Consider the following 27,067-nt stretch of genomic DNA (forward strand, 5'->3'; position numbering starts at 1 on the left):
TTTTGGAACCTTTATTTTTGAGAGTGTAAATAGGCTTTCATATTTATTGGATGGAATGATTTCTCTATGCATATCTCTTATGTATGTTTATTTCTGTCTAACACTGTTATATGAGATTTGGCCCAAGCTTGACACAGATAGCGTTAAAGTCTTCAGTAGCATTTCAAAGCAAAAGGGCTATTTTAAGAGAGTTTTTGTTTTTATAAATATGCCTTTTTTGTTAAAGCGCTGTTAAAGATAGAGCATGCTAAAAGGGAAAAGTGCAGCTTAACAGTTTTCAGTTTAAGGCAAAGAGTTTTGGCACTGTGGGTGCTGTTGCCTAATGGTTAAAAATATGCTGGAAAAACTCAAATGCGGTTTGTTTCGAACCCAACAAGATGCAGTTCATGAGCGATCACCATTGTGCTCTCTAGAAAGATACTTACACTTTGGTTACACCAGACAAACTGACTGTAATAATAAGTCTACTTCATTGCTTCAGATACAAATGACCACATCCTAATGATGTAATCTGGCTTCCTTGAATCAATAATAAGAAGAAAGTGACACATACAGTCATTGGTTACTCATGTTTACTGCAGTTTAATACTGTATAGATATTCTTCTAAGAAAAGTCTCCAAAATAAAAAAGATTATTTCACCTTCCATCATTCTGTGCATCTTTTTTTCATCACTCTCTCTTTTTTGTCTATATTATTTTGAATATTGTATTGAGTTTAATATTTATCCATATTCATTTATCCATCCATAAATAATTATTCTGCAGTGGTTTAACAATAATTATTTTAACAATTATTTTATAATAGAAATCTTAAAGGGATAGTTCACCTGAAAATGAAAATGTGTCATTTGAAAAACGTATGACTTTCTTCTGTTTAACAATTATCTTATACTAAAAATGTAACAAATTAATTAATTATCAATGTATAATAATAAAAAATATATATATTATAACAATGTTTAATTTTATTGTGAATATGCACCTTTAAAGGGGAATTATGTCTTAGATTAATGGGACAGAATTATAATAAACAATTATCTTAATTATAATCAATTCGTTTAAAATAAAAAAATAATTAATTAATAAATAAATAATATTTAATAATGTCCTTATATTTAAAAGATATTATTATTGAAAAATTATTTTATAATAAATACATTTCTTGTAATTTCACCATGGCCCACTACAAAACAGCTATTTGCAAATAAATATGTATAATACTAAAAAAAAAAAAATATATAATAGATATATATATATATATATATATATATATATATATATATATATATATATATATATATATATATATATAAAACATTCTATAATAAAAATATATTATATTGTGAATATGCATATATTATATTGATATATTGCTATTACTTATATTTACAGGACAATAGTTTTAAAATAAACAATTACCTTAACTATATATATATATATATATATATATATATATATATATATATATATATATATATATATATATATATACATACTTTTTTATCTTAACAATTATCTTATTATCTTTAAATATTATTTAACTTCATGATTTTATATTAAAAAAAAAATCTTGTTGGAATTACACTATATGAGCCACAACGAAAAAAAATTGTGAATAACCATCTTTAATGCTGAGATATCATGGTAAAGCAGATTTTGTGCTCCTATCAGAAGAGTCCCAGCGGTAGAGAGTCCTGACACTGAGTCTGTGTAATGCACAGTCATGTTTCTCTAGCATGTCAGCAAACTGCACAGATGGCAGATTGGAGGAGGGAGAAGATGATTGATTAGTCGGTGAAAGAGCAGATGTCACACACCAGAGAGAGAAAAAGAGAAACTGTTGCCAAGATTGTTCATTGCAGACGCTTGCTGAATAGACAAGAAAAATGAACGGCTGAGCAGCAAGCAGCCTAGCACATCCATATTTACAGCCAAAAGAATATAGAAACAAGCACGTTTGTGGTCTTGTGCATGACCTCCTCCCTTAGTAGTGTCTATCTCAGCTCCCTAACCTGAGCAGTGTCTAGAATCACAGAAGATGATGGAAGTCATCAGCATGAGCCTGTAGGTTGCTAATATTTCTGCATGCATGACATGCTTCATCTCTGGGCCACTGCAAGTGTGGTCTGTCAGGTTTATAGGACACTGTCCACTTAGGGGTCAACCCAGAGCCATTAGCGCTAGGGGTCTATGCTCAGGTCATGGGTTGAGTTCCATTATCTTCCAAGTGTTCTAGAAACCAGGAGAAAGGTACCTGTGAAGTGGACTGCTCACACAGGCTCCGGGCTGTGACAGACTACTTTTGCCCCGTGGCTGTTTGCAATGAACAGGGGGGTAAAAGAAAGAAAGAATGTTTCAGTCCAGGCAAATAAAGACAAAGCTACTGATGAAAGAACCACCACCAAAAAAATAAAAAATAAAAGTAAAAAGAAGAGCACCAACAAAATCAAATGAGGGGGTGACAGCACCTCTGTGGAGACAAAGAAACTGGCTCTTCATGACACCATTCTCAGAAAAACCACCTTGCAACAAGGGATCCTTTAATATTTAAAAGCTTTTAAAGGGCTCAGAGGAAGTTTTAAACTCATTTCAGACATTTCTTCTGTTTTCTGAGAGTGAATCTCAAAATCTGCCAAGAACATTTCACAGGTCATATTTTACCCAGGACGTTGTGTATTACATAAAGGCCATAATGCATGAAAAATCTTATTATATGTACATTACAATGGAAAAAAGTAGTATGAGCTTTAAAATGAATCATTTTATTATTATAATATATATCCACAATATTATATTATAAATATTACAAACTAAAATTAAGTAGCATGACAGCTTTAAAATTATAATTTTTGAATTATAATAATTAAAAATATACATACATCACAGTGATAGTTTGCTGATTAATGCATCATTGTGTTATTGTAATGAGAATCTGATGAGAATTCTTAAAAATATATAAAAACAAAATATCTGGACAAAAAATGTTTATAATCATTTTAACGTTAATGGTACAAAAAGGCTTCATTTTCTTCATACTAAATATAATTTCACATTTTATAATTTTTGAGGTTAAATATGACCTGGACATGTTTTTTTTTTTTTTTTTTTCATAGAACCAGTATTCCTTGATGACTACAGTGTGGGAATCTAGAATAAACATGAATGTGGGAAAATGAGTGGAGGAACAAACCAAGCCAGTATTTAGGGGTGTGATACGAGTGTGACTAGTTGTTTAAAGGATGTAAAACGTATTTGGATCAATCAATAGGATGTAGAAACACAACAGGGACGAATCACATCTTCAGTTCTGATCTGGCTCTTGCATTAGAGGAGAGCATGCTGGGAAGGTCTGAAATTTTGGAGCAATTCTGAGCAAGTATAATGACTAATAAGGTGTCAAGTGTGTTTTCGGAAGCCAAGTTCCAGGGACATTCAAGTGTCAAACTATCAGCAAACACTGATCTCTGAAGGGCCCAACAGAACATGAGGGTGATGTGTTACCGATCGCTGGCGGCTGGGAGTACTGCGTCCAGACACGGGGCTCAGGGAACCGGAAGTGTCCAACTCATCAGCAGACGACCAAGATGACAAGTCCTACACAGATTGTGTGTGAAGAGGAGGGGATTAGGTTTAGGACTGCACATCAGGATTATTATAGATAACTAAAACCATTAAAAAGGGTTACCTTACTTGAAATAAAATAAATAAACTTGAACTGAAAAATATAAAAAAATAATGCTTTTTTACATTTTAACATTTCTTATTTTCATTTATTTACTAAAATAACTAAAACTAAATAAAAATACTAACTATTGTATATAGACATAAAAAGGCAAAAAACAACAACAACATTAATACAATTTTAACTAAAATAAACTGTAAACAGAAAATATAAAATAAAAACAATTTCAAAATATTAATCAGAACAAAACAAAAAAAGACTATCATCATATAATTACCGTTTTGACTAAAGCTTCTATCACAACATTTGAATAATATAATATAGAATATAATATTAGAAGAACTATAATATATAATCACAATTAATTTCAAGTTTAAAGAATGGTATTTTCTACAATTAAAGCCAAATAAATTTAAGGGAAAATAAGAATGTTAATATTTTTTTAAATTACATTTGTTTTAATATATTAATAATAATAACATTATTATTTATATCAATAATGATAAATGAAAATTATTTAAGTCATCCTGTGGCCTATCCTTCCTCTGGCTGAGAACCACTGGTTTAGAAATGTTTCATTTCACTCATTCATTTCCAGGCACTAATATTATTTTAGTAAACTATGGGCATCAATGTTTTTGTGACAATGCTGGCGGTCAGTAACTCACCTGCTGACTGCTGCTGATGTCCAGGGTCTTCTGCAGCTCTCTGATGTCTCTCGTCACCTCCTTCAGCAACAGCTTGAGACGGTTCCCGATCACATGCACCTTCTCTTTGGCTTCCAGACAGTCACTGCCCTCCGAGTGGACCAGCAGCTGAAGAGACATGTCCTGCAGGGACGCCACCTTCAACTGCGTGTCCAGCAACTCCCGACGGATTTGCTGCGGAACAATCAATATTTAATCAACACTAGCCATGCAAGTTGTAACCCTAATGCTGTACAAACAGAACAGAGAAATCAGTTACCAGAAGCGTTTTGTGATGCTCCTGTAGGGTATCGCTGTCCTGAGAGTGGTCAATTGGGAAGATCTCATTCCTCCTGCGATCGATGTTCTCCAGCCACAGAAGGAGGCCGTGACTCATCTCATGGAAGTCCTGAAGATAAGGTAAAGATCTGTCATTTTAACTCTTAAACACTGATGAAAGCAGAATTTATTCATGTGTATCTTCTGATAACAGCTTCAGCATCAGTTGCTGGTAAGGTGTTTCTTGCCTGGCACTGCATGAGCGCGTGCTGGAGCGCGTTCCTCCACTCGTCCAGAGAGCTGCCGAGACGCTCCCAGCGGTTATTCATCTCCTTCAGCCGTCGCTGCAGGTCTCGCGTCTCCTCGCTGTCCGACTGCACAAACTCAGCGCTGCAGAGGTTAATGGACAGCACGATGGCCTTACGCTTCTCCAGAGCCCTCTGCAGCTCCTGCGTAGAGTCACAGGTCAACAGAGAAAAGCGTCAACGCCAAAATACAATAATAAAAGAGCTGGAAAACCAATTAACACTAAGTAAGAGAAAAAGAAATAACTCTTACCTTATGAATGATGTGCTTTGATTGAATGTATTTGATTTGTGTTATTTTAGTATTATTTATATACCATGACAGTATTAATAAAAAAAATTAATTTCAAGTTTCATCTAATAGTTATATATAATTTCAGCAATTAGTGAAAATGATTTTTAATAGTTTTAGACAGTTCAGTTTATTTTTTTTAAGAAAACGCTAACCCTTACAAACTAATAACAGTGGTTCAAAGAATTACATGGCAGTACTGTTATTTACATACGATTACAGTATTTATTTATTGATATTTTTAATTAGCTTCTATTTTTATATTTTCAGTTTTCATTTTTGTATTTGTTCTGAGAATTGGGTGTAAGTGGTGTTGTTTTTTGTTTTATTTTTTAGTAATCTTATGTGTTTGTGTAATAGATATATATATATATTATATTATATATATATATATATATATATATTTATATATATATATATATATAATAGCTTTAATTTATATTTATTTCAGTTTTAGATGCCAATGTAACATTTTCTAATTTTCATTTAAGTCTTTTAAGTTAAGGTTTTTCATGTATTATTTTCATGTAAATTAGTGAAAATGGTTTTTAATAGTTTTTTTTTGTTTGATTTTTGTTTATGTTTGATTTAAGTTTATGTTGGATAAAACAGAAGATTTGGTTAAAGTGTTTTTTTATTTTGGTTTTTGTTATTTTTATTATTTTATATATATAATTACAATTACAAATATTTCTATACATTTTTTTTCCAGTTTTATTTTGAGTAATTTTAGCACTTTAACTTAATTTTTCATTTTATATTTTATTTTATTTCAGCTTTTACCGTTACCATTTTAAATTAATAGTTGTAGCTATCAATAACAGCGCTGGCGTGTCTGACCTTGAGTTTCTTGATGCGTAGCTCGATGGTCTGTATGTCTGTGCTGAGGTCCAGTCCCCGCTGCTGCTCCAGCTCTTCTTCTGCCTTGTCCAGCCAGCTGCAGATGCTGTTCAGGTCAGAGTTGAACTGCTGCCACTGCTGCATGTTCTGCTTCATGCGCATCTCTTTATTGAGAGCCTGAGCCTGCAGCAGCTCCCAGCGCTCGATCACACCTGCACAACACAGACAACAAGCTCTTCATGAGTGCATCTGGGTTACCAAGTCTCTAGTAACTTCAGTTAATAAAAATAACAAACTTTATAACATCAAATGATGCATCAGATAAAAGGAAATTAAAATGCATTAATACATATTCCTTTTATTATTCAATGCATGCTAATCTAAAGAATATAACTTGATAATAATAATAAGTATGTGATATGGTTTTATACCTGAAGTTTGGGACTCTGAGCTGTTGGGGTTGATGAAACCTGATACCTTGTCGTCCTCTTCTTTCAGCTCAAATCCCACTCGCTTTACTGCATCTATACTGCCACGACATTCTTCAAGAAGACGCATCTGAGAGAATTAAATATAACAAACAAGCGTTTAAATTCATTTAGCAAATGCTTTCTTATTCAAACCACATTTTCACTACAGTGACAATTTCCTAATATGTGACCCTGGAGCACAAAAGCAGTCTTAAGTCGCTGGGGTATATTTGTAGCAATAGCCAAAAATACATTGTATGGGTCAAAATTATAGATTTTTCTTTTATGCCAAAATCATTAGGATATTAATTAAAGATCATGTTCCATGGAGATATTTTGTAAATTTCCTACCGTAAATATATTAAAACTTAACTTTTGATTAATAATATGCATGGCTAAGAACTTATTTTTTTTGGACTTTTTTGGTGGTTTTTTTATTGTTTTGATTTTTTTGAACCCTCAGATTCCAGATTTTCAAATAGTTGTCTGATCCTAACAAGTATTGTCCAATCCTAACAAACCACACATCAATGGAAAGCTAATTTATTCAGTATTAATCTCAATTTCAAAAGATTGACCGTTTTGACTGGTTTTGTGTTGTTTTGTGGTATATGGTCATGTATGGCTTTTGTTGGAATTTCACATGTAATTGGCCGTGTACCTCAGGGCCGGTGGGAGTCCGGCTGCGTAGGATGCTCTCTGTCTGCTGCAGATGGAAGCAGCTGGTGTTGAGAGCTTTATCCAGCTGTCTGATGTGAGTCTCCAGTGATCCAGTGTCACCTGTAGAGGAACATCAGATTCGTTTTCAATGGAGGAACAACAGGAAGTTGCTCTGAGCTGGATTTGGAACAGTGTTCTCTGTCTCAGGCCTGATGCAGTGCATGATCAAGAGATGGACATCACGTGATTGCTTTCTCATTAGTCAAACACACTAGGTGCTTCTAATCAAATGTATCATTAGTCAAAGCAGGTTATAATCAGAGATGCAATTGTAAAATGTTTGTTCACTTTTATTTATCCAGGCAATTCAATTAGGAATTATTTTCTCATTTACGAGACGATTTGGCATAGTATAATGGAGATTTGATAGACTGATTAATTGGCTGATATTTGGCATTTTAAGATTGTCACGAGTTAGTTCTGGAATCAGATTATTTTTTAAACAAACTTTAATGCCAGTTAAACACATTTTTCCACAGAATCATCATTAGTGTAACAGAATATTTCTATTCTTATTACTGTGATGCAAAAAACATTTTTTCATTTCAATTGTGTGTTTAAGAATACACAAAATGCTCATTTTAACCAGTGTTGGTACTGTTATCTAAAACTATCAAAAATATTTGTTGTTAACCAAAATATTGAAATAAAATAAAATAGTAATATAAGATGAAACTAACTGAAATAAGTTGAAAGTATTAAAATTAAAAAAATTAAAACTAATAAAATGACAAAAACACATAAAATGACTACAGCTTAAATTATTAGAATGAAAAATAAAAAAGCTAGTTCAGAATATTAATAAATACCATAATAGTATAAATAATAATAAAATAACAGATTTAATAATTTTAATGAAAAATAAAAGTTAAATATATAGTTATGTATATTAATAAAAAAAAAAAATCCATATTTATTTTTTTATATTAAAAAATAGAGTATTTAATAAACGTGAATCTAATTATAAAAAATATTTAGATGTTTAACAGTAATGAGAATTTTTTGGGGAAAATGTTTTATAATTAAAAAATGCAAAAACATTTAATGTAAATTGGTCCAAAAATAGGCTTCATTTTCTTCATGTAAAATATGTTTGTATAATCTGTATAATTTGATCTTAAAATGTGAAAATCTCCCTTTAGACTGTTGTTACCTCTAGATATTGGCACAGTTTAAAAAATGGTTAACCACTAATATTTCATTGATGAACCACTTGCTTTAAAAGGATTTTATTTTTTGCAATGTAATAATTTATTCACATTTTTTATAATTCACAATTGTCTCTGATTGCAAAATACTGTGAGTAATGCTGTTGATTTGGCAAATCCAAGAGCATTAGAAACCAAGGAACAAACATCAAAGTGAACTCAGTGGTCATAAACCTGTGACACTGCATGCAAACACTGGAGAACTCATTATTAAAGTTAACACAATGTGTGAAGCAACACAAATCAAAAAAGAAGGGTTAAAAATACAGCTGATGGTCGCAGCACCGTCGCAGCTCTGTGCTTTAATTCGGTTTGTGAGTAGAAACTAAAGATCACAATCTCAGGCAACAGACTAGTGAGTGAGTCTCAGATTTCTGACTGCTGTTGCCTACCAGCGCTGGACCTCAGAGCTTGCTCAGTAAGTTTTAGATATGCCTCAGGACTCTCTGGAATCACTACATCTGAAAGAAACATATACATGCATACAATACAAACATGTTTGAATGTGCAACCACACTAAACCACCAGTTTCAGGCCTTCTTTGGTTTCATTTATACCCCCTTATTCTCTCTCATCTGTATATAAGACTAAAGATCCTTTACTGACCTGAGAGAGCGGACGCTGAGCCCAGCAGGTATCCATCTTCTCCCTGATTGCCTGGTTCAGAGGACAAGGCTCTGCTGGTGCTCTCCAGACCCCGGCTCAGGTCATAATCATGGTCCCACTCCAGAGGGATGGACTCCACGCTGGCCGGAGTGTCTCGGCCTGAGCGCGTCGGCCCCGTGAGCGTTCGGCCCGAGCGTTCAGAGCGACTGGACGAGGGCAGAGGAGGGGACAGAAAACCATCGCCCAGACGCTCACTCCATGGAAAGCTGGACACGTCAGCAGGCTCGTCCAGATCAAACTCACGGTCCGAGTACGAGACATCATGTTCATCGTCTGTGAGCTGGATAAAGAAGTTACGAACTCTCAGTGGTTTTTGGGGAGGAAACCTTGACTTAATTAATTAAAGTAGATTAAATAAAATGTAAAAAAAAAAAAGCTAAACAAAATAAATGCATATAAAATGAAAGAACGAATGAATGAATAAAAAGTAAACAAATAAAAAAATGGTACATATAACTATGAAAATAAAATAAAATGAATGAATTAAATAAATAAACATAAATAAAAGGTAAAAATGGTATATATAAATAAATAATAAAATAAAATAAAAATAAAGTGAATGAATGAATAAATAAATAAAGAAAGAGAGAAGGTAAACAAATAAAAGGTAAATATATAATAAAAAAAATAAATAAATAAAATGAATGAATAAATTAATTAATAAATGAATAATGTAAACATACACAAAGGTAAATATATAATATTTTGGAACATATAATATAATATTTATATTTGCATATAAACAAATATGAAAAATATAATTATATGTGTTAATTAATAATTAAATAATTAATAAATATATATATAAATAAATAAAGGCGGTCATAAATAAAAAGGTACATATAAATAAATGAATGAACAAATGAAATAAATCGAAAAAGAATGCAACAGAACTCCAATAACAGCCAGAAAAAGCATCTGATGTAATTAAAGTACCGGTAATCGTATAAGTTTCTTGTAGTAGCGTTCCACACGTCCAAACACTTCATGGCAGTAACGCTGCAGTTCTTCAAGCTCTTCCTCGATCACAGCAGCATCTATCGGCTCACTCTTTTCCAGAAGAGCTTCACCCTGCTGGAATATGTGGTCAATCTTGGCTGTGTTCAGAGTGATCTCCTGCTGGAACGCCTGGACTCAGAAGAAAACCTCCATCAGAGAATGACACAGGAGATGTAGAGAACACATGCAGTAATAAAGGCCAGAGACGTACCCTCAGCTGTTTGATTTTGGCCTGGATGTCACACTCAGAGAAATGCTCAATGTTGGTTAACTGTAGGTCCATCTCTGTCAGCCAGACCAGGACACAGTCTCGCGCCGTCTCAAATTCCTCCCGCTGACATATAAAGTGCTGCAGTGGACAGAAATGTTTTTTAATCTATTTTTTAATTTAAAAAATGTATTTATCTTGCATTTATCTAATAATAATAATGATAAAATCATTTATATTATTATAATAAATATATTTATTTATTTTGCAGTTGCTGATTTACATATATATTTAAAATGTATTTATTTATTTATATTTATTAATTTAAAATATTTATATATTTTATATATATATATTATATAATATATATTATATATATATATAATATATATATATATATATATAATATATATACTAATAATAATACTTTTATGATTCATTATATTATATGTACATTTAATAATAATTATTGTTATTACTATTATACATTTGACAGATTTAATTTAACTTCAGCTTAATCTTATTTTAATGATCTCTTAAAAAGCAAGGATGGAAAGTTATTTTCACAGATTTGTATTATTATAACATGCATTAAAGTGATGACTGCCTAATTATCAAATCAGAATAAAGGGTGGTGTGAAACTAATCCATCAGCTCTGTACCTTTAGCCTGCGTAGGACGGAGGACACTCGTCTCTGCAGGTTATCCCAGCGCTGGTTGGCGTTGTGGGCCATTTCTCTCAGATTACAAGCTGCGTCGGTGCGATTCTCACGTGCCAGACGCTGATACTGTTTATTGATCAGCTCCAGCTGCGTCAAACTTTCATGCACCTGCCGCTGGAACGTCTACAGAAACACAGTGCGTTAATATCATAAATCTGTGTTTAACAACACTACATTCATTCAGTCTGGATGATCTCACCTCAAATTCTTGAGCTCCTCTTTGGCAACAGTTGTAAAGGGACACCTGAAGAGTTTGGGCAGCGCGGCTGTCTTCTCCGACAACATGAGCCACTCCTCAAAATGAGAGTAATCATCGAGAAACTTCTGCCAGAGACGCCACGTCTCCTCAATCCTTTCAAATGAGCAAAGTTTAGGTTTAAATTTGTCATTTAGCACATCTATTGTTAACAAAAAGTATAACTAAAACTATTACAAATAATTTTCATTAACTGAAATAAAGCTGCAATAAAGTTAAAACAGATACAATAACATAAATAAAATAAAAAATATTAAACTAAAACTTAAAAAATTAAAATTAATATTATTTAATTTATTTAAGTATGAATTAGAGAAAATAAAATAAAATAAAATAAAATAAAATAAAATAAAATAAAATAAAATAAAATTACAAATGTTGCTTTGGTATCTTACTGAAATAAAAAAGTTGAAGTCGAAGTAGTAAAATGACTATAATTTAAAAACTGATATTAAAATAAGTCAAAGCTAAAAATAAATAAAAAATGACAAAAGCACAGCAAAATGAAAAACTAGAACTAAAATTTAAATAAAAATTATACTATAAAAACTATAAAATAATAACACCAACTTTCAGAAAGAAAGTACTACTCATACTATATTCTACAGTATGAAATATGTATTCTGTGTACAGTATGCACATTTTAAGCACGAGTAGATAAAATCCCCAGGATGACCTGGTGCGCTTCTCAAAATGTCAACACACTGTATCCCACAATGCAATGCACTCAACTTGACCTTACAGTCTGAGAGTGACAATCAGACTAGTTTTCAGGTTAACTATTTTACAAGATACACATTGTACACAAAAAAGCAAAATAACTGGTTACTGAACACACGATAAAATAGTTATTATATCACGGGTCATACTTGAGTCTTCTCTCCATGGACATGGCACAGATGCTCCTCCAGCGGCGGTCCAGGCTGCGTGTGGCCTGCTGGATGGAGTCACACTCGGCGTCCGTAGCACACGCGTCACAGTCATGCAGCAACACCTCACACAGGTTCAGCACAGACGCCACACCTGTGCTGTGCTTCTCGATGTCTCTCTGCAGCTCCTGAACCAAGAACAAAAATAATGCTTTATCTGAAAGAATCAAAATGCTTTCGGAATGCAATGTGTTTATATATACAGTATGTACCTGCTGTAGATCTAGCTTCCTCTGGATCTCCTGGTAGTCGCAGGTGTCATAGACGATGGGACGGGACAGTTCAGTCTCGATGTGGCCGAGCCAAGAGCGCAGACTATTCATGTTCTTATCCAACTGCTGAACGGCCACTAAAGTCTCCCGCAGCTTCTTCACCCTGAATAAACACAGACATTGTCATCTTTTTCACAATTTCAGACACAGTATACTGTGTCTACATCTATATACAGTATAACATTTACTGTTAGTTAATGAAAACTAAAACTGACTGAAATAAAATAAAATAAAACAAACTTTAAGCTTATTTTATCTCAACTAGTTGCGAAGGCAGCATTTCTCGCTTCCATTTAGTAACTTGATGTACTAAAATTACAACTAAAATTAAATTATTGAATTAACTAAATCTGAAGGTAAAAATAATTATTAATTCATATAAATTGTTTTATTATGTATCATTTGAAAAACAGGACATGTAATCTCAACACAAGGCAGATTCAAACCTCAATCATTGTAAATGAATTTTGAGCAAATATTATGTAAATTAGTGCTGATAATGCCAACCACACTGCGGTGTGTGTTCCAGTACCTGGCCCCTATGAGGTCAAGCAGGTGCTGCCAGCGTTCGTTGACTTTACTGAGTTTGTGTTCGATGTCAGAGGCTTTGCTCTCATGACTGGCCCGAGCTAAACGTTCACCCAGCTGCTGGAGCTCGTGTTTATTCTCCTGAACCACCGCCACCTCCTCCTGATAGTCCTGAGAGACAGGAACAAGAGACTAAAATTCAGTTCAACTCTAGACAAAGGAACCTGCTTTTCAAACACCTCTTATAAAAATGAGGTAACCATGGAAACCACAGTTTCCGCCAAATTACCATGTGAGCTACAGTTATTGTTAATACTATATTAAGACACTTACAGCTTGATAAGTGACAAGTGACGTGACATACAGCCAAGTATGGTGACCCATACTCAGAATTCGTGCTCTGCATTTAACCCATCCAAAGTGCACACACACAGCAGTTAACAGAAGTTAACACACTGTGGAAATGTGGACTGTCAAACACTGTGAAACACAGAAGTGAAGAAGTGAACACACCGTGACAAACACAACACCCGGAGCAGTGGGCAGCCATTTATGCTGCGGCGCCTGGGGAGCAGTTGGGGGTTCGGTGCCTTACTCGAGACTCGAACCCACAACCTTAGGGTTAGGAGTCAAACTCTCTAACCACTAGGCCATGACTTCCCCACAAGGCACTTACTACTAGGCAACACTGTCTAAACAAACTATAAAATAGAATAATGTAAAATAAAATAGAATATTATTGTATTATTTATTATAAAAAATAATATATAATCTAAAACATATAATAACAAATTATATATATAATATATATATATATAATATATATATATATATATATATATAATATATATATATATAATATATATAAAATGTATTATTTATATTACAGTATATATTGTATTAAAAATGTATATAAAAAAACATTACAAATATCTATATCTAAAATAAAATAAATTTGATATTATATTGCATATGTAATTATATGATTTATTATAGAAATAATTGAAAATATAATATAAATATAATAAAAATATAATTGCACATATAATTCTATAATTTAATGCTATATACAGTATATTAATTTAATGCTATATACAGTATATACATATATAGTATTATATTAAATTATAGAATATATATATATATATATATAATATATATATATATATATTTATTTATGTATGTATGTATGAATTACAAACAAAATATATGTAACAAAAAAAAAGTAAGATTTGATCGTTACCTTTCGTAGTTTCTCGATCATCTCTTCGATGCTGATGTCTCCATTCTGGGATACTTTGCTTTCCATTTGTGTCAGCCATTCACACAGCTCCTTATATTTATCATTGAAGATGGCCCATTCATTCAGCTTCTCACTCACCTGCTGCCTGCGCAGACACAACTGCACAGACAAATACACACAAACATCCGCCTTTACTTACAGTATTTCAAATATGGTTGAGCATTTAAGCTAAATCTAAGCAGATTCAGTTAAATATTTAGCCACAACGTCTCTCTGTATCTTTATAATGTGCAAAATTAAAAAGGTAAATAAACACACATGCCCAAAACTACTTTGAAGAAAAACAGAAGTCAGATAATAAGGACAAAGAAGTATGCTTACCAGAGCATCTGGTAAAAATACAGCACGAGTGAAGAGTTTCTGACAGAAGTTAAATCTTTCTACTGAAATATCAAATATACTCTCACATCCTGTGGTGTCTCAGCTCACGCACCGGATGCCACAGGAGACAGAGGGTGCGTAAAACATCTTCATCGCTTTGCATGCAAGTTTCACTTTGAGCTAAAAACTGGTGCTTTGCATTACTCTACTAGCAAAACATGGTGTTTGAAAAGCAACTGAACTGCACAGCCAGTTTTTCCTATGTTTAATTACAAGAAAGAGTTTTTGAAGACAGTCTGTGGTTGTGTTTTAAAACACAATGAGCTTCTTATGGAGCCCAGATAGCACTATGAATGTGCCTATGATATCTTGAAAGGTTTTGAAAGAGTTTGCACAGACAATGCAGGCATATGTAGTAAAACTGCACCACCTAATGGCCACACAAGTGTTTTCCAGTGTACCTGGTGACAGATCTCCTCCCACTGGCGGTGCAGGAGTTCAATGCGTTCCTGCAGCACGCGCAGATCCTCAGGACTGATGTAACTGGACAGAGACTCTCTCAACACCGTCAGATGGGTCAAATCCTCCTTCCAGCCGTCAAACATGCTCTCCAGATCCTGCAGGAAATGGGTGTTTATTATTTCTCACCATTTCATTGTTGTTCAGTTGCCCGCACTGAATCTGAACCCTGCATACCTTGCAGCGCATTTGTTCAGACTGCAGCTCCTCATTGCGATCTGGGAGCGGCTGGGAAAGCTGGCGTTTGAAAGCTCTTAGTTTCTCCAGAGATCCTCCGATACCTTTTTCACATCTCTCCCAATCCTACACGCAGTTTGAAACAAGTCAAAGTGGTTTCTGAGACCAACACATTCGAAACAATTACAATATCATGCATCGCTCTATCGTCCGAAAACACCCTTTAAATCAGAGTAGTGATGTAGACAAACTCATGTAGACATTCGTTTGAGAGCAAAATAAAAAATGGAATGATGTGGAACTACTATAAAAGCAATATTTGACAGAATCAGTGTGACAGACACAAACTTGAACAATACAATTATCTTTACAATAATCTAAAACACCCTAATTCATATATATATATATATATATATATATATATTATATATATATATATATATATATATATATTAAAACTAATAATAGTAATATAAAGTAGTCAATGTCATTTTAGTATTGAGATACTATTAGATTTTATTAATATTTTACATTTTATTATTTTCTGATTTTATTTGAATTTTCATTTTTTTTTAATTTTGTCATGTTTTTGCAATTTTTATTATTATTAAATAAAAAAATGTCAGTATAGTTTTTATTATTTTTACTTCAGATTTATACTAAACTAAGAATAAATCATAGGTTTTTATATATTATTTTATTTAAGGTTAATTTATGTTTTCAGTTTTAGTTTTAGTTAACTATAATTACCCTGATAATAATATTTAACTGTTATTTTAATATTATTATTAACTCATATTCATACTTAATATCTATATGTGCATTTTATTTATAATATAATTTTGATATTGATATTATATTATTATTATTATTATTTTACATTTATATTTAGTCACTCAATATATAAACACAAACAATAACAAAAAAAACACTGGGTGCAGGAACTTCTAGGAACACTATTTTATAAACAGGGTTCCAACATCCTTTGTCTAATAATTTAAATACCAAGGATTTTTACTACAGAAAATATATATTTTTTAAGATTTAATTAATTTCCATGAGTTTTCCAGACTTGGAAATTACAATGAAAAATATAAAAAAAATTATTATTAATATGTATTAATTAAAATTAATAAATTAATAAAAAAAAAAACAGAGACGTCTGGTTTTTCATGCAAGTGGGATGGATGACTAAATGTTTGGAAGATTTTCATTTATTTAATTTTTTTTGAAAGAAAAGAACCACTAAATTGATTCCAGACATGGAGCAACAAGGACTGCAAAGGAAGTAAACAGGTTGCTCTGTGACGTAGAAAACTCTACCCTGAGCAGGACGGCCAGCTCTTTCTTTTGTTCCTCCAGGCGGATGTTGGCGTGTCTCCAGCGCTCCTGTATGTCGAGCAGCTCCTCCTGTAGAGTCGCTTCGGCCCGTGTGTCAGCAGACAGAAGCAGTTGTCTCCCTGCCTCCACCGTCAGGATGTAACTGCCCTGCTGCCTCAGCAGAACCTTCTCCCTCAGCTGCAGGAACAACCGAGCGTCAGCAGGGGGCGCAAACAGCCAGCACAAAAGCATATTTAGGTCAAAGCATACTCACCTGAACTGCATCCAGCATGGCTCGTGCCTGTTGCAGTGGCACAGGTGCACCCGCCTGCAGGGTTTCGGCCTGATGGGACGCTTCCACCAACCACTTCCTCAGCTTCTCCTCCATCTTCCTGTAGCGCTGCCACTGCCGCAGGAGACTGTCTATGATGCCCCTGCGCTGCTGTGCCCGTCTCACCACCCCCTGCCACTGGTTACTGAGCAGAGCCAGCTTCAGCTTGAACTCATCTCTGGAGACACGGTCAGTTTCGATATGAGCACTCAGTCTGTTCAGGTATCTTGAATGCTGGTATCTTGCATATGCATATGTCTGATGATGATGATGATGATGTCGCTCACCTGTCGTCCACCTGTCCCTGCTCCAGCATGCGTTGTCCATCGCTGATGATAGAGTGAAGGATCTGCTGTCTGCTGAACATCTCTGCCTGAAACAGCTGTAACATTGCTCATTTATTAGCATCTAGGCAAGTTCTGCAAATCATAATCAGCACCTAATTTGCTTTCGTATGTCTCACCTCGTGAGCTCTCTGCTGTTCCATCAGGCTCTGGAAGTTTCCGGAAATCTCCACGGTCAGTTTCTCCTCCGTCTGCACCAGGAACTCCATCCACGTCTCACACTTCTCCAGAAATGTCTGCTGCTGTAGTAGCAGGGCCTGAAGTTTGCTGAGAAGATCATTTAGACATCCTTTAGAAGGTGAACACACTTGTAGTACTATATATTTCCATGAAGCTCTTTACAAAGAGCCATGCAGAGTCTTTAAGAGTAATATCATCCTTGTTCCTATTGAGTTGGAGCAAACCTGAATCTCTCAGTGGTCTGAGCTGAGGTGGTGGACCAGCTTCTGTTGAGGTTCTGCAAGCGTTTCATCTCCGAGTCATTGAGAGGGAGTCTGTAACCCAGTTCATTCAGCCTCTCCAGATCAGGAGCCATACTGCTGAACTTCAGCATTTGTTTCTGCACAAAAAACAAACACTGTTACGAGAACATTGGTGGTCAATTAATATATTGGCTAGGTCATCTTAAGTGAGACAGTGCACATTTACGATTTTTAGATTTTGTTATTTGGAGTGTATCTGAAGTACATAATGATCAAAAAATAAACAAATTCATACAAAAATCAAATGGAAGCTGCCTTAATTTTTTTCTATACAATTTATGTATATGTAAAACAATTCTGTACACAAATAACAATATAATAAATACGATACAATTAACATAAATAGAAACATAAATTCAATTAACTGTGTGCACTATATTTGACTTACAGTGTATACAGTACATCGGCCACCCTGATCCTGGGTCATTTTGGTATTATTTATAGTCTACTATAGTATTTATTATTAATATTTTGAATTAGCTTTGATTTTTAGATTTTCACATTTTTATTTTACTTTGATTTTTAGTAATTTTGTTATGTGAGTTAATGATTTTTATTTAACTGATTTTATTTTTTTTTTATTTCAGATTTATTTCAAGGTTATTTTGGTATTATTTATATACTACTGTAGTATTTCTTAATATTTTGAATTAGCTTTTATTTTTAGATTTTCAGATATTAATTTTAATCATTTTGATACGTGCTTTTACTGATTTTAATTTATAAAGTTTTAGTTTTAGTAATTTTAATATTTCAGCTTAAAATTATTATCACTATTAGCTAGTTGCCAAGGCAACGTTTTTTTTAAAACAAGTTTTAATAAACAAAAACAACACTGATCTGTTTTTTCAGGCATCCCTGCATAATTTATCCATTCAGGCTTGTATACCTTGAGTTCCTCCATGCGGTCCCTGATGAGTGACTGGTCAGAGGAACCGTTGGGATCCTGGTCTCTCAGGACCTCCTCAGCTTCCACGATCCAGCGGGACAGAGAGTCCAACTGCTCGTTAAATGTCTCATAGTCCTGAACTCCAGCCTGGGGAGGAAAAACCCCCTCAGTACCAAACACTCTCATACAGCACTGAATGCTCTTCTTCACTCACCTGCAGCGCCACCTGCTGTCGGCTCAGGCTCTGCTCTACAGCACTGAGGCGTTGGGTGAGACACAGGTGGTCAGACTGGATGGAGGCCGCAGCTGATGTGTCCACCTGCTGTTTGAGCTGCTCTCCCAACTCCAGTAAAACCTGCAGAGACGCCCGGACAGGAGCCTGTGAGCGCAGCAGCTCCTGAGGGAACATGGGAGGAGAGTAAATGCAACTAGAATGAGATGAAAATGAATCTACATTCCTAATGTGGCTGATTATGAAATAAAAAAATGTACACAAGTAGTTGCTGTTGACAGTTTATGATTAGTGCATTAGTTTCTTATTATTGTTTTAGTGATATTTTAGAGATTTTTATGTTATTTAAAGGGTTTTTAGTGATAGTTTTATGTAGTTTTAAGTGTTTAAAGTGCTAGACTTTGATCTTTTAATGTTGTATGTATAGGTATAATGCCTTATACTACACATTATAATTAATTATATTGTTTATAACCACAGCTAATCTAAAATCTAATCTAAAAATATCAAATTCATGAAAAATAATTTTAAATGAATTAAATGCATTTACAACTTGGATTGAGATGAACATGATTCTGCATTCTCAATAAGGGTTAATATGAAATATAAACATTTAGAGAAGTAGTTGCTGTTCAGAATTTATGATTAGTGCATTAGTAGAATAGACAAACACTTATTTATGAGAGCATATTATACAACTGATTTTAAGGCATTACATAAAAATTTTATAGAGGTAGTTGCTGTTCAGAATTTATGTGATTATAATACATTAAATACAATTTGATGTGAATACTTCTGACTAACCAGACAATATATCTGATAAAAGGAGTAAATGATAACTTGTAAGACTGCAAATATTGTCAAGTTCACTTGTGAAAATAACATTTTGTTGCTACAGTACATAATAATAATTGTTATGAAAGTGAATAAAGAACATGAAAACCACAATACAGTGAGGTCTTATCAGCACTAACTAACAAGGGACAATATAATTTTGCAGCATTTATTAATGTCTGTTAAAGTTAGTGTTCATGTTTTAGTGTATATTTTATTTTAGATAATGTTTTTGATATTAATTTTGTTGTTGTAAATTTTTGGTGATTGTTTAGGATTAATATAAGATTTATAAGTATTGTTGATTTTTTGTTCATTCTTAGTTTATGTAATCTTAATGTAAAGTTTTACCACATAATCATATACAGATGCACACGCAGGCACACACACACACACACACACACACACACACACACACACACACACACACACACAGAGTCTGAGTTGCACTCACAGCACAGTCTTGGTTATAGGTGGACAAATTGTTTGTGTTTGATTTATTTGTGGGTGTTTGTTTTAGGTGTATGGTTCCTCCTCTGTTATAGTGTCTGGATGCTGGAGTCGCTCTGTCCAAAAAGATCTTTATAGCTCTGCCACAGCTGAAGGAGAGCCTTACTGCTCTTCAGACGCTCCACGATCTCCTCCTGCAGACTGTTCCACCTGAAGACCACAAAACACTTCAACTCCATTAACCTCACTCACAAAACCATTTGACTTTACAAACTAAAATGCTTGCAGGTCATTAACCCTTTGGATTACAGATTTAAGTTTTTCAGTCTTAGACTTAAGTTAGAACTATATCCAATTATATAGAAACATTTAAACAAAAGTACTGTGACAGTATCATGGTACACTATACTGTATATCTACACACACACACACACACACATATATATATATATATAATTGATAGACAACGATGAAAAATGCACCTGGCGTTAATGTCTTTCAGTGTGTTATTGAGTGTGTCAGACACAGACGGATGGCACTCCTCCAGAAGCTGATGTGTAACTGATCCAAATTTTCTCAGACTGCTTTCTTGTTTCTCAAGGTCCTCCTGCAGGTTCTACAGATGTCCGAAGAAAGAACAGGAGTTATTTTGTCCACTTTCGGTCCATATTTTACAGGTGCACTTGAACTTGCTTTACCTGTAGACTCTCCACCTGTAGCCGCGAAGCCTCCAGAGATCCTGTGAGCAGACGGTAGCGGGACACAGAGTAGCGTCCCTCTGTCAGGTAGCCGTTGATCTCTTCAGACGCTTGTTTGTATTGACTCCACTTGTCCTGGACAGACTTCAGGCCGATCTTGAGCTGTCCGATCTGATACACAGCAATTCAAACACAAGTGAAATGCAGAAACCCACAAACAAACACTCCACCATATCATTTATTAGTTTTTAGTTTTATAATTATGCTTTATTTTAGAATTTAAATAGTAGGTGGTAGGTGTTGGAGATTGTGTTATTTGTTGTTTGTGGATTGTAGATGATAAATGAAAAGGCCTCATCGGTCTTATTTTGGACGAGAGCACAAGCCTGTTCCTCCACTCTCTCCAGCTCCCTCTCCTTCTCCTTCACCATCTCCTCTATCTCCTGAAGTCACATGTGAGATAAAGAGGAATCTGTATTCGAGTCATAGATGTGACTTTGAATAAAATAAGGCTGTGTCTGGTCAAACCTGGCAGTCTTTAAGTGCGTTCTGCACGGAGGATAAGTTCTCAATCCTGTGTTTTCTCTTGAGTCTGTCCTCCTGAGTGTTCAGCCACGCCTGAAGAGTCTGAACTTTACCCTCATATTCAACCCAGGATTCTAACAAGCATTCCAGATACTGTACCTGAAACAACAAAAAGTAACATTAACAACACATTTGTGACCCTGGACCACAAAACCAGTCTTAAGTCGCTTAAGTCGGCTAAAATACATCGTATGGGTCAAAATTATAGATTTTTCTTTTATGCCAAAAATCATTAGGATGTCAAGTAAAGATCATGTTTCGTTAAGAAATTTGGTAATTTTTCTACAATAAATATATAAAAACTTAACTAGTCAAACTTTAAGTTGGCTTGAAAAAGCCTAGCCAGAAAGTTTGAAGTAGTTTTAAAAGCTTAAAGTTTGAGGGTTTTCAGTTTTAACTAATTTAAAGTAGTTTTAAAGTTTTGAAGGCGATACAATCTATCAGAAAAATAGATAGATAGTGAGATATATAAATAAATAGATAAGAAATAGTAAACTAGCATGTTGCTAGCATGATTAGCAAGTGACTATATGTCATTAACATGATTAGCAAGTCACTAGCGTGTTTCCAGCATGATTAACATGTCGCTAGCATGTTGCTGGCATTATTAGCAAGTAACTTGCATGTTGCTAGCATGATTACCAAGTGAATAACATGATTAGCAAGTTACTAGCATGTCGTTAACATTTTTCTAGCATGTTGCTAGCATGATTAGCAAGTCACTAGCATGTTGTTATCATGATTAGCATGTGACCAGCATGTTGTTAGCATGATTAACAAGTGACTTGCATGTTTGGTAGCATGATATTCCTGTGACTAATAAACAAATAAACAAAAATGGAGGAAAAGAAACATCTCTGATTTCATTTAAAATATCTTCAATTGTGTTACGAAGATCAACTAAAGTCTTAGGGGATTGGAACAACATGAGGGTGAGTAATTAATGACAGAAATTAAATTTTTGGATGAACTATCCCTTAAATCAAACATTTCTTAAAAATATAAAACATATGTAAAAAAGTAGAGTTTTCAAAGTCTGAATAGTGTTTGAAAAGTGTGCTGCAGTTGAAGTCTCACCCTCTCTGTGATACGTGTCTGCAGTATCTGCCAGCGGCAGTTCATGGCGCCAAGTTTCTCTGCGAAATCTGTTTTATCGCTGCGTTTGCTCTCCACGTCTGCACCACTGATCTGGAGCACTGACTGATTCACAAAGTCCACAGTCAGCTGTTTGCAGTTCACATCCACTCTGAAGCCCTACAGGAAGTAACGGACAACAACATGGAGAAAACAGTTCTCAATTATACACATAAAAATACACAGTCTTGTGTAGCTACACTTTTGAAGATAGCCGTAAAATCCAATCCCACCAACAGATTCATTTGGAAGATATGATAGACCTTTTGTAGACTCTGACAGGTGTAAAACAGGTAAATGAAGTCACCTTGTATCGCTGCATGTACTCCTGGATGACCTTTGACCCAACAGCCCCTTTGAGATTCTCCTCATCCTCTTTTATCACTCTCTCCATAAATGAAATCCAGTTCACAAGCTCAGCGATAGCATGACGGGATGCTAGCTTATCCATCTGAGACTAAAACAAAACAAAAAAAAAATTATATTAAAAAGATGAAGGAACTAAGAAGCCCAGATATTAAACTAACCCTATTTGTTGGAGCAGAAAAGCCAGTTTTTTATTGAGTGGAAGCTCTGGTCAGTACCTGGTGAAGTTTCTCTTGAACTACGGGAATGCGGGCGAGCAGTTCGGACCACTGAGAGTCCAGACGGGCGAGTTCAGACCGCAGCGACGCGGTGTCCATCTTCTTGAGTCTGAGCAGCTGGTTTCCCTCGTTCAGCACTGAGGCCTTCAGACTGGAGCGGCTCTCCACCTCCTTACTGAACTCCTGCACAGAAGAAAAGAGCACATGAAATAACCTGTATCTCGTGGTTTCTGGAATTACTTCTTTATAGACATGCAAAAATATAAATAATTATGCAAATAATAATTGTTTAATTATTAATAATTATTCATTAAAGCTTCTTTTCAAAATATTTTCATTGACAAAAACTGTGAATATCAATTATTATATAATTACTATATCATTAAAAAATAAAATACAAAAAAAACATGTAAAAAGAATAAATAAATAAATCAAATAAATATGGCCCGAGACACTGGGATAGGCTCCAGCAATAATACTAAAAAATTATAACAAATAAAATTAAATTAAATAAAATTTAATAAATTAAATAAAATTAAAAATTAAAAATTAAATTAAATTAAATTAAATTAAATTAAATTAAATTAAATTAAATTAAATTAAATTAATGGCCTGAAAAGATAAATGAAAAAAATTAAATTAAATTAAATTAAAAATAAAATAAAATAAAATAAAATAAAATAAAATAAAATAAAATAAAATAAAATAAAATAAAATAAGTCTTTCTAGTGAAACTGGTTGACCAAACACACCCCATGCCTGTGATTTCTTGCACTGAACCAGTCTTACTAACCAGAAAAGCTGATAACTGGTCTTTAACAGTCTCCAGTTCCTGAGGACCAGCAACAAACTGTGTGTTCCAGAACTCCAAGCGCTCCAGAGCTTCCTGTAGCCAGCGACTCAATTCAGCAGACTCACGCTTATACCTATGACAAACAAGCAGCACATATAATAATAAATATAAAATACAATAATTAAACAACAGACATGAAATTCAGTATAAAAAATCCCCTAACCTTGTTGAGTGCTTCAGGATGGATTCCAGGTTCTGTAGCTCTTTGTTGATCTTGGTAGAGTTGTTGAGCCAGTGCTCGCCCAAAAGAGTGAGCTGGTTCTCCAGGCTGGAGCAGCTCACATATGACAGAAGATGCTTCCCTTCCTCCAGCACCTGATGCAGCTTGTGCTGGTGCTCCGCCAGACTGGCTTTAAGAGCCTAACGTGATGATAACGGAAGGTCAAGTTGGGAAAGTCGATCAGACACAGTTAGTCTGGTATTATTAGATTATTTATCCTAATAACAGATCATACCCATATTGGCAAGTTACTCTAGACTATGTTACAACTACTGTAATCCTAACAAGGCATGATGGCTGAAGATTGATGATTTCACTATGTACCTGATAGAGCTCTATTCTTTCATTCAGTCTCTCCTCTGAGTCCTCCATCAGGCCGATGCTCGGCAGACTTCCCTCCACAGCCTCCAGCAATCGGTACAAGTTCTGATAGTCTGAAACTAGACGACTCCACGTCTGATACAGGCACAAAAACATACAAATACACACGTGAGTATGTAAGAAACAGTTTCATACTTGGAAATATTACTACCATTTAAAAGTTTAGGGTTGGTAGAACTTTTAAATTGTTTTGAAAGTCTCTTAAACTCACCTAGGCTGCATTTATTTGATCAAAAATGGAGTAAAAAACAGTAATATTATGAAATATTATTCACATTTAAAATATATTTTTTATTTAAATATGTTGTAAAATGAAACATTTATTATTTATTAAAATAATAATAATAATAATTATTATTATTATTATTATTATTATTATTAATGCTGAAAACATTTTTTTATTTTTTTTTATTTTATTTTGGTGAAAACCGTAATACATTTTTTTCCAGGATGTTTTGATGAATGGAAAGTTCAAATGAAAAGTTGAAATTCATTGGAAATAGAAACCTTTACTGTTACATTTGACTTCTTCCAAATCAAAACTTTTGAACAATAGTGTATATATTCATAATACTTCATAAAAATCATGTTACCTCTGAGACACACTCCAGCTCAACTCCTTTTTTGTGCGCTTGCTTCAGCACATCCTGAGCCCGAGCTAGTGTCTCCTCCAGAGTCTGCCGCTCACGTGGCAAAACAAAGGCACTGATTTTTTTGTAGAACGTCTCGGTGAGGACCATGTGCCACTCCAAACCTTGGAAAAATTCCTGGAAAAGAAACATTTGGGGACACATAAGCATATGAGGGATGTGCACAGCCTTCTAAATAAACACAAGATGTATTTGGGAGTTTTGTATACCTTGTGTTTGTCTAGAAGGTTGTGCACGTCCTCTACTGAGCTGGTGATCATCTTCTGGTCAGCGTTCATCTTATCCTGGGCCGTGTCCACCAGATCATTTAGATCCTGGAGAACTCGTTCATACTGATTCTTCAGTGCCATGTTCTGGTTCAGTCCGCTCCGTCGAGAGCCCACCGTCATCACCAGCTCCTCATAAGCATCCTGTCCAGCACACACGGACAACTTTGAGAAGACTCAGGTATTTCAATTCTAAACCTCTATAATCTGGGACTACTTGGTGCACTTCTGTTTTTATAGTAACTGATAACACAAAAGTGTTTGACAGTTTTGTTTATTTAGTCCATGTTGATGTCACTGTTTGTTACCTGTAGCTTCAGCAGCTCATTGGTGGAGAACTGGTCCAGCTGTAGCTCCGCCCCTCTGGCTTTCAGCTCTGTTATTCTGTGCTCAAAGTCTTTCAGCATCTCCTCAGCCTCTGCAATAGTCTGTCAGAACAAAAGCGAGCTCACAGCGATATGATTGGATGAACTGTAAACACAGTTTTACTGTTAACTATAATATATAAGATGAAGTATTACAAGTTTAAGATGAATTATTAAAATGACAGAAACAAATAAAAAAGAAATTAAAGTGCAATATAAATATTTAAAAAACGAAAACAAAATGCATAAAAACTTAAAATGAAAATAAAAACTTATAATAATATATAAATAAAACAAACACTGGCATACTACTGCAATCATTGTTAATAAATATGACAACATCTAATAATGAAATACGATGAGAAAGTATTATTCAGTGCATTAATTAATAATCAAGAAGTATTCTTTCTTACTTCAATCTGTTTAGTTGTTGTGTGGTCAAGAACTCCCGCCACTTTCTGGATAATCTGGAACTTGCTTTCACTAAGCGCTGTAAAGAGATGCTGCAGCTCCGTCTGAAAAGAAACAGGAACTGAGATGATGTTGCAGGGTTGCATTAATGTACAGAACTGAACGGTGCCCATCAAGCCTGATTCACACCTGGAAAGCTGTGAGCTCCCGCATTCGGCTCCTCATGGTGTCACAGCGACGGTCCAGTGCTGAGTCCAGAGCTCCCAGGCGTTGAGTCAGACAGTCGAGGGTGTCCTTCATCAGCGTCTGCTCTTCCTCAGATAGTCCCACTGAGCCGCCTATCAGCCCCTTGCTGTTGCTGACCTGCCGCGTCACATCCGTCACTTCTTTTCCCAATGTCTGCGAAGCAAGGCAGCGTTTGACCATTTTACCTTCACTAAAACTTAAGATTTATACAGTATATACATTTATGCATTATCGGATGCTTTTATCCAATAGAGAAGCATAAGCAATTCATCACAGTGCCAACAACATTCTTAGTATACAATGCCACCTTTTGAAGTAACAACACTTGTATTCAAATGTGACTTATTTTATTCTACAGCTCTATCTGTAGTTTTACTTTTTACTATTAGCAGTGTTAACTAAAATTATT

General features: G+C 34.4%; 1 protein-coding gene across 1 annotated transcript in view; it reads right to left on the minus strand.

The window, feature by feature from the left end:
• The window catches only part of LOC109107444 (nesprin-1-like), a 105,766-nt gene that overhangs the window by 1,168 nt on the left and 77,531 nt on the right, over positions 1-27,067 (minus strand). Inside the window, 44 exon segments of the mRNA XM_042773558.1 lie at positions 2,256-2,314; positions 3,503-3,595; positions 4,352-4,564; positions 4,650-4,778; positions 4,897-5,097; positions 6,086-6,297; positions 6,517-6,643; positions 7,199-7,335; positions 8,876-8,944; positions 9,090-9,429; positions 10,086-10,277; positions 10,360-10,497; positions 11,019-11,201; positions 11,253-11,430; positions 12,204-12,391; positions 12,476-12,638; positions 13,068-13,234; positions 14,307-14,465; positions 15,149-15,304; positions 15,384-15,509; positions 16,707-16,901; positions 16,978-17,212; positions 17,322-17,416; positions 17,498-17,645; positions 17,783-17,937; positions 18,750-18,896; positions 18,964-19,146; positions 20,270-20,296; positions 20,298-20,475; positions 20,748-20,881; positions 20,964-21,135; positions 21,252-21,406; positions 21,492-21,647; positions 22,626-22,802; positions 22,990-23,139; positions 23,267-23,449; positions 24,060-24,192; positions 24,283-24,479; positions 24,664-24,795; positions 25,314-25,487; positions 25,580-25,780; positions 25,945-26,064; positions 26,415-26,516; positions 26,602-26,811. Of these exon segments, the coding sequence (XP_042629492.1) occupies positions 2,256-2,314; positions 3,503-3,595; positions 4,352-4,564; positions 4,650-4,778; positions 4,897-5,097; positions 6,086-6,297; positions 6,517-6,643; positions 7,199-7,335; positions 8,876-8,944; positions 9,090-9,429; positions 10,086-10,277; positions 10,360-10,497; positions 11,019-11,201; positions 11,253-11,430; positions 12,204-12,391; positions 12,476-12,638; positions 13,068-13,234; positions 14,307-14,465; positions 15,149-15,304; positions 15,384-15,509; positions 16,707-16,901; positions 16,978-17,212; positions 17,322-17,416; positions 17,498-17,645; positions 17,783-17,937; positions 18,750-18,896; positions 18,964-19,146; positions 20,270-20,296; positions 20,298-20,475; positions 20,748-20,881; positions 20,964-21,135; positions 21,252-21,406; positions 21,492-21,647; positions 22,626-22,802; positions 22,990-23,139; positions 23,267-23,449; positions 24,060-24,192; positions 24,283-24,479; positions 24,664-24,795; positions 25,314-25,487; positions 25,580-25,780; positions 25,945-26,064; positions 26,415-26,516; positions 26,602-26,811 (6,989 nt within the window).

Source organism: Cyprinus carpio, chromosome A17 (assembly GCF_018340385.1).
Source record: "Cyprinus carpio isolate SPL01 chromosome A17, ASM1834038v1, whole genome shotgun sequence".
NCBI classification, from domain to species: domain Eukaryota; kingdom Metazoa; phylum Chordata; class Actinopteri; order Cypriniformes; family Cyprinidae; genus Cyprinus; species Cyprinus carpio.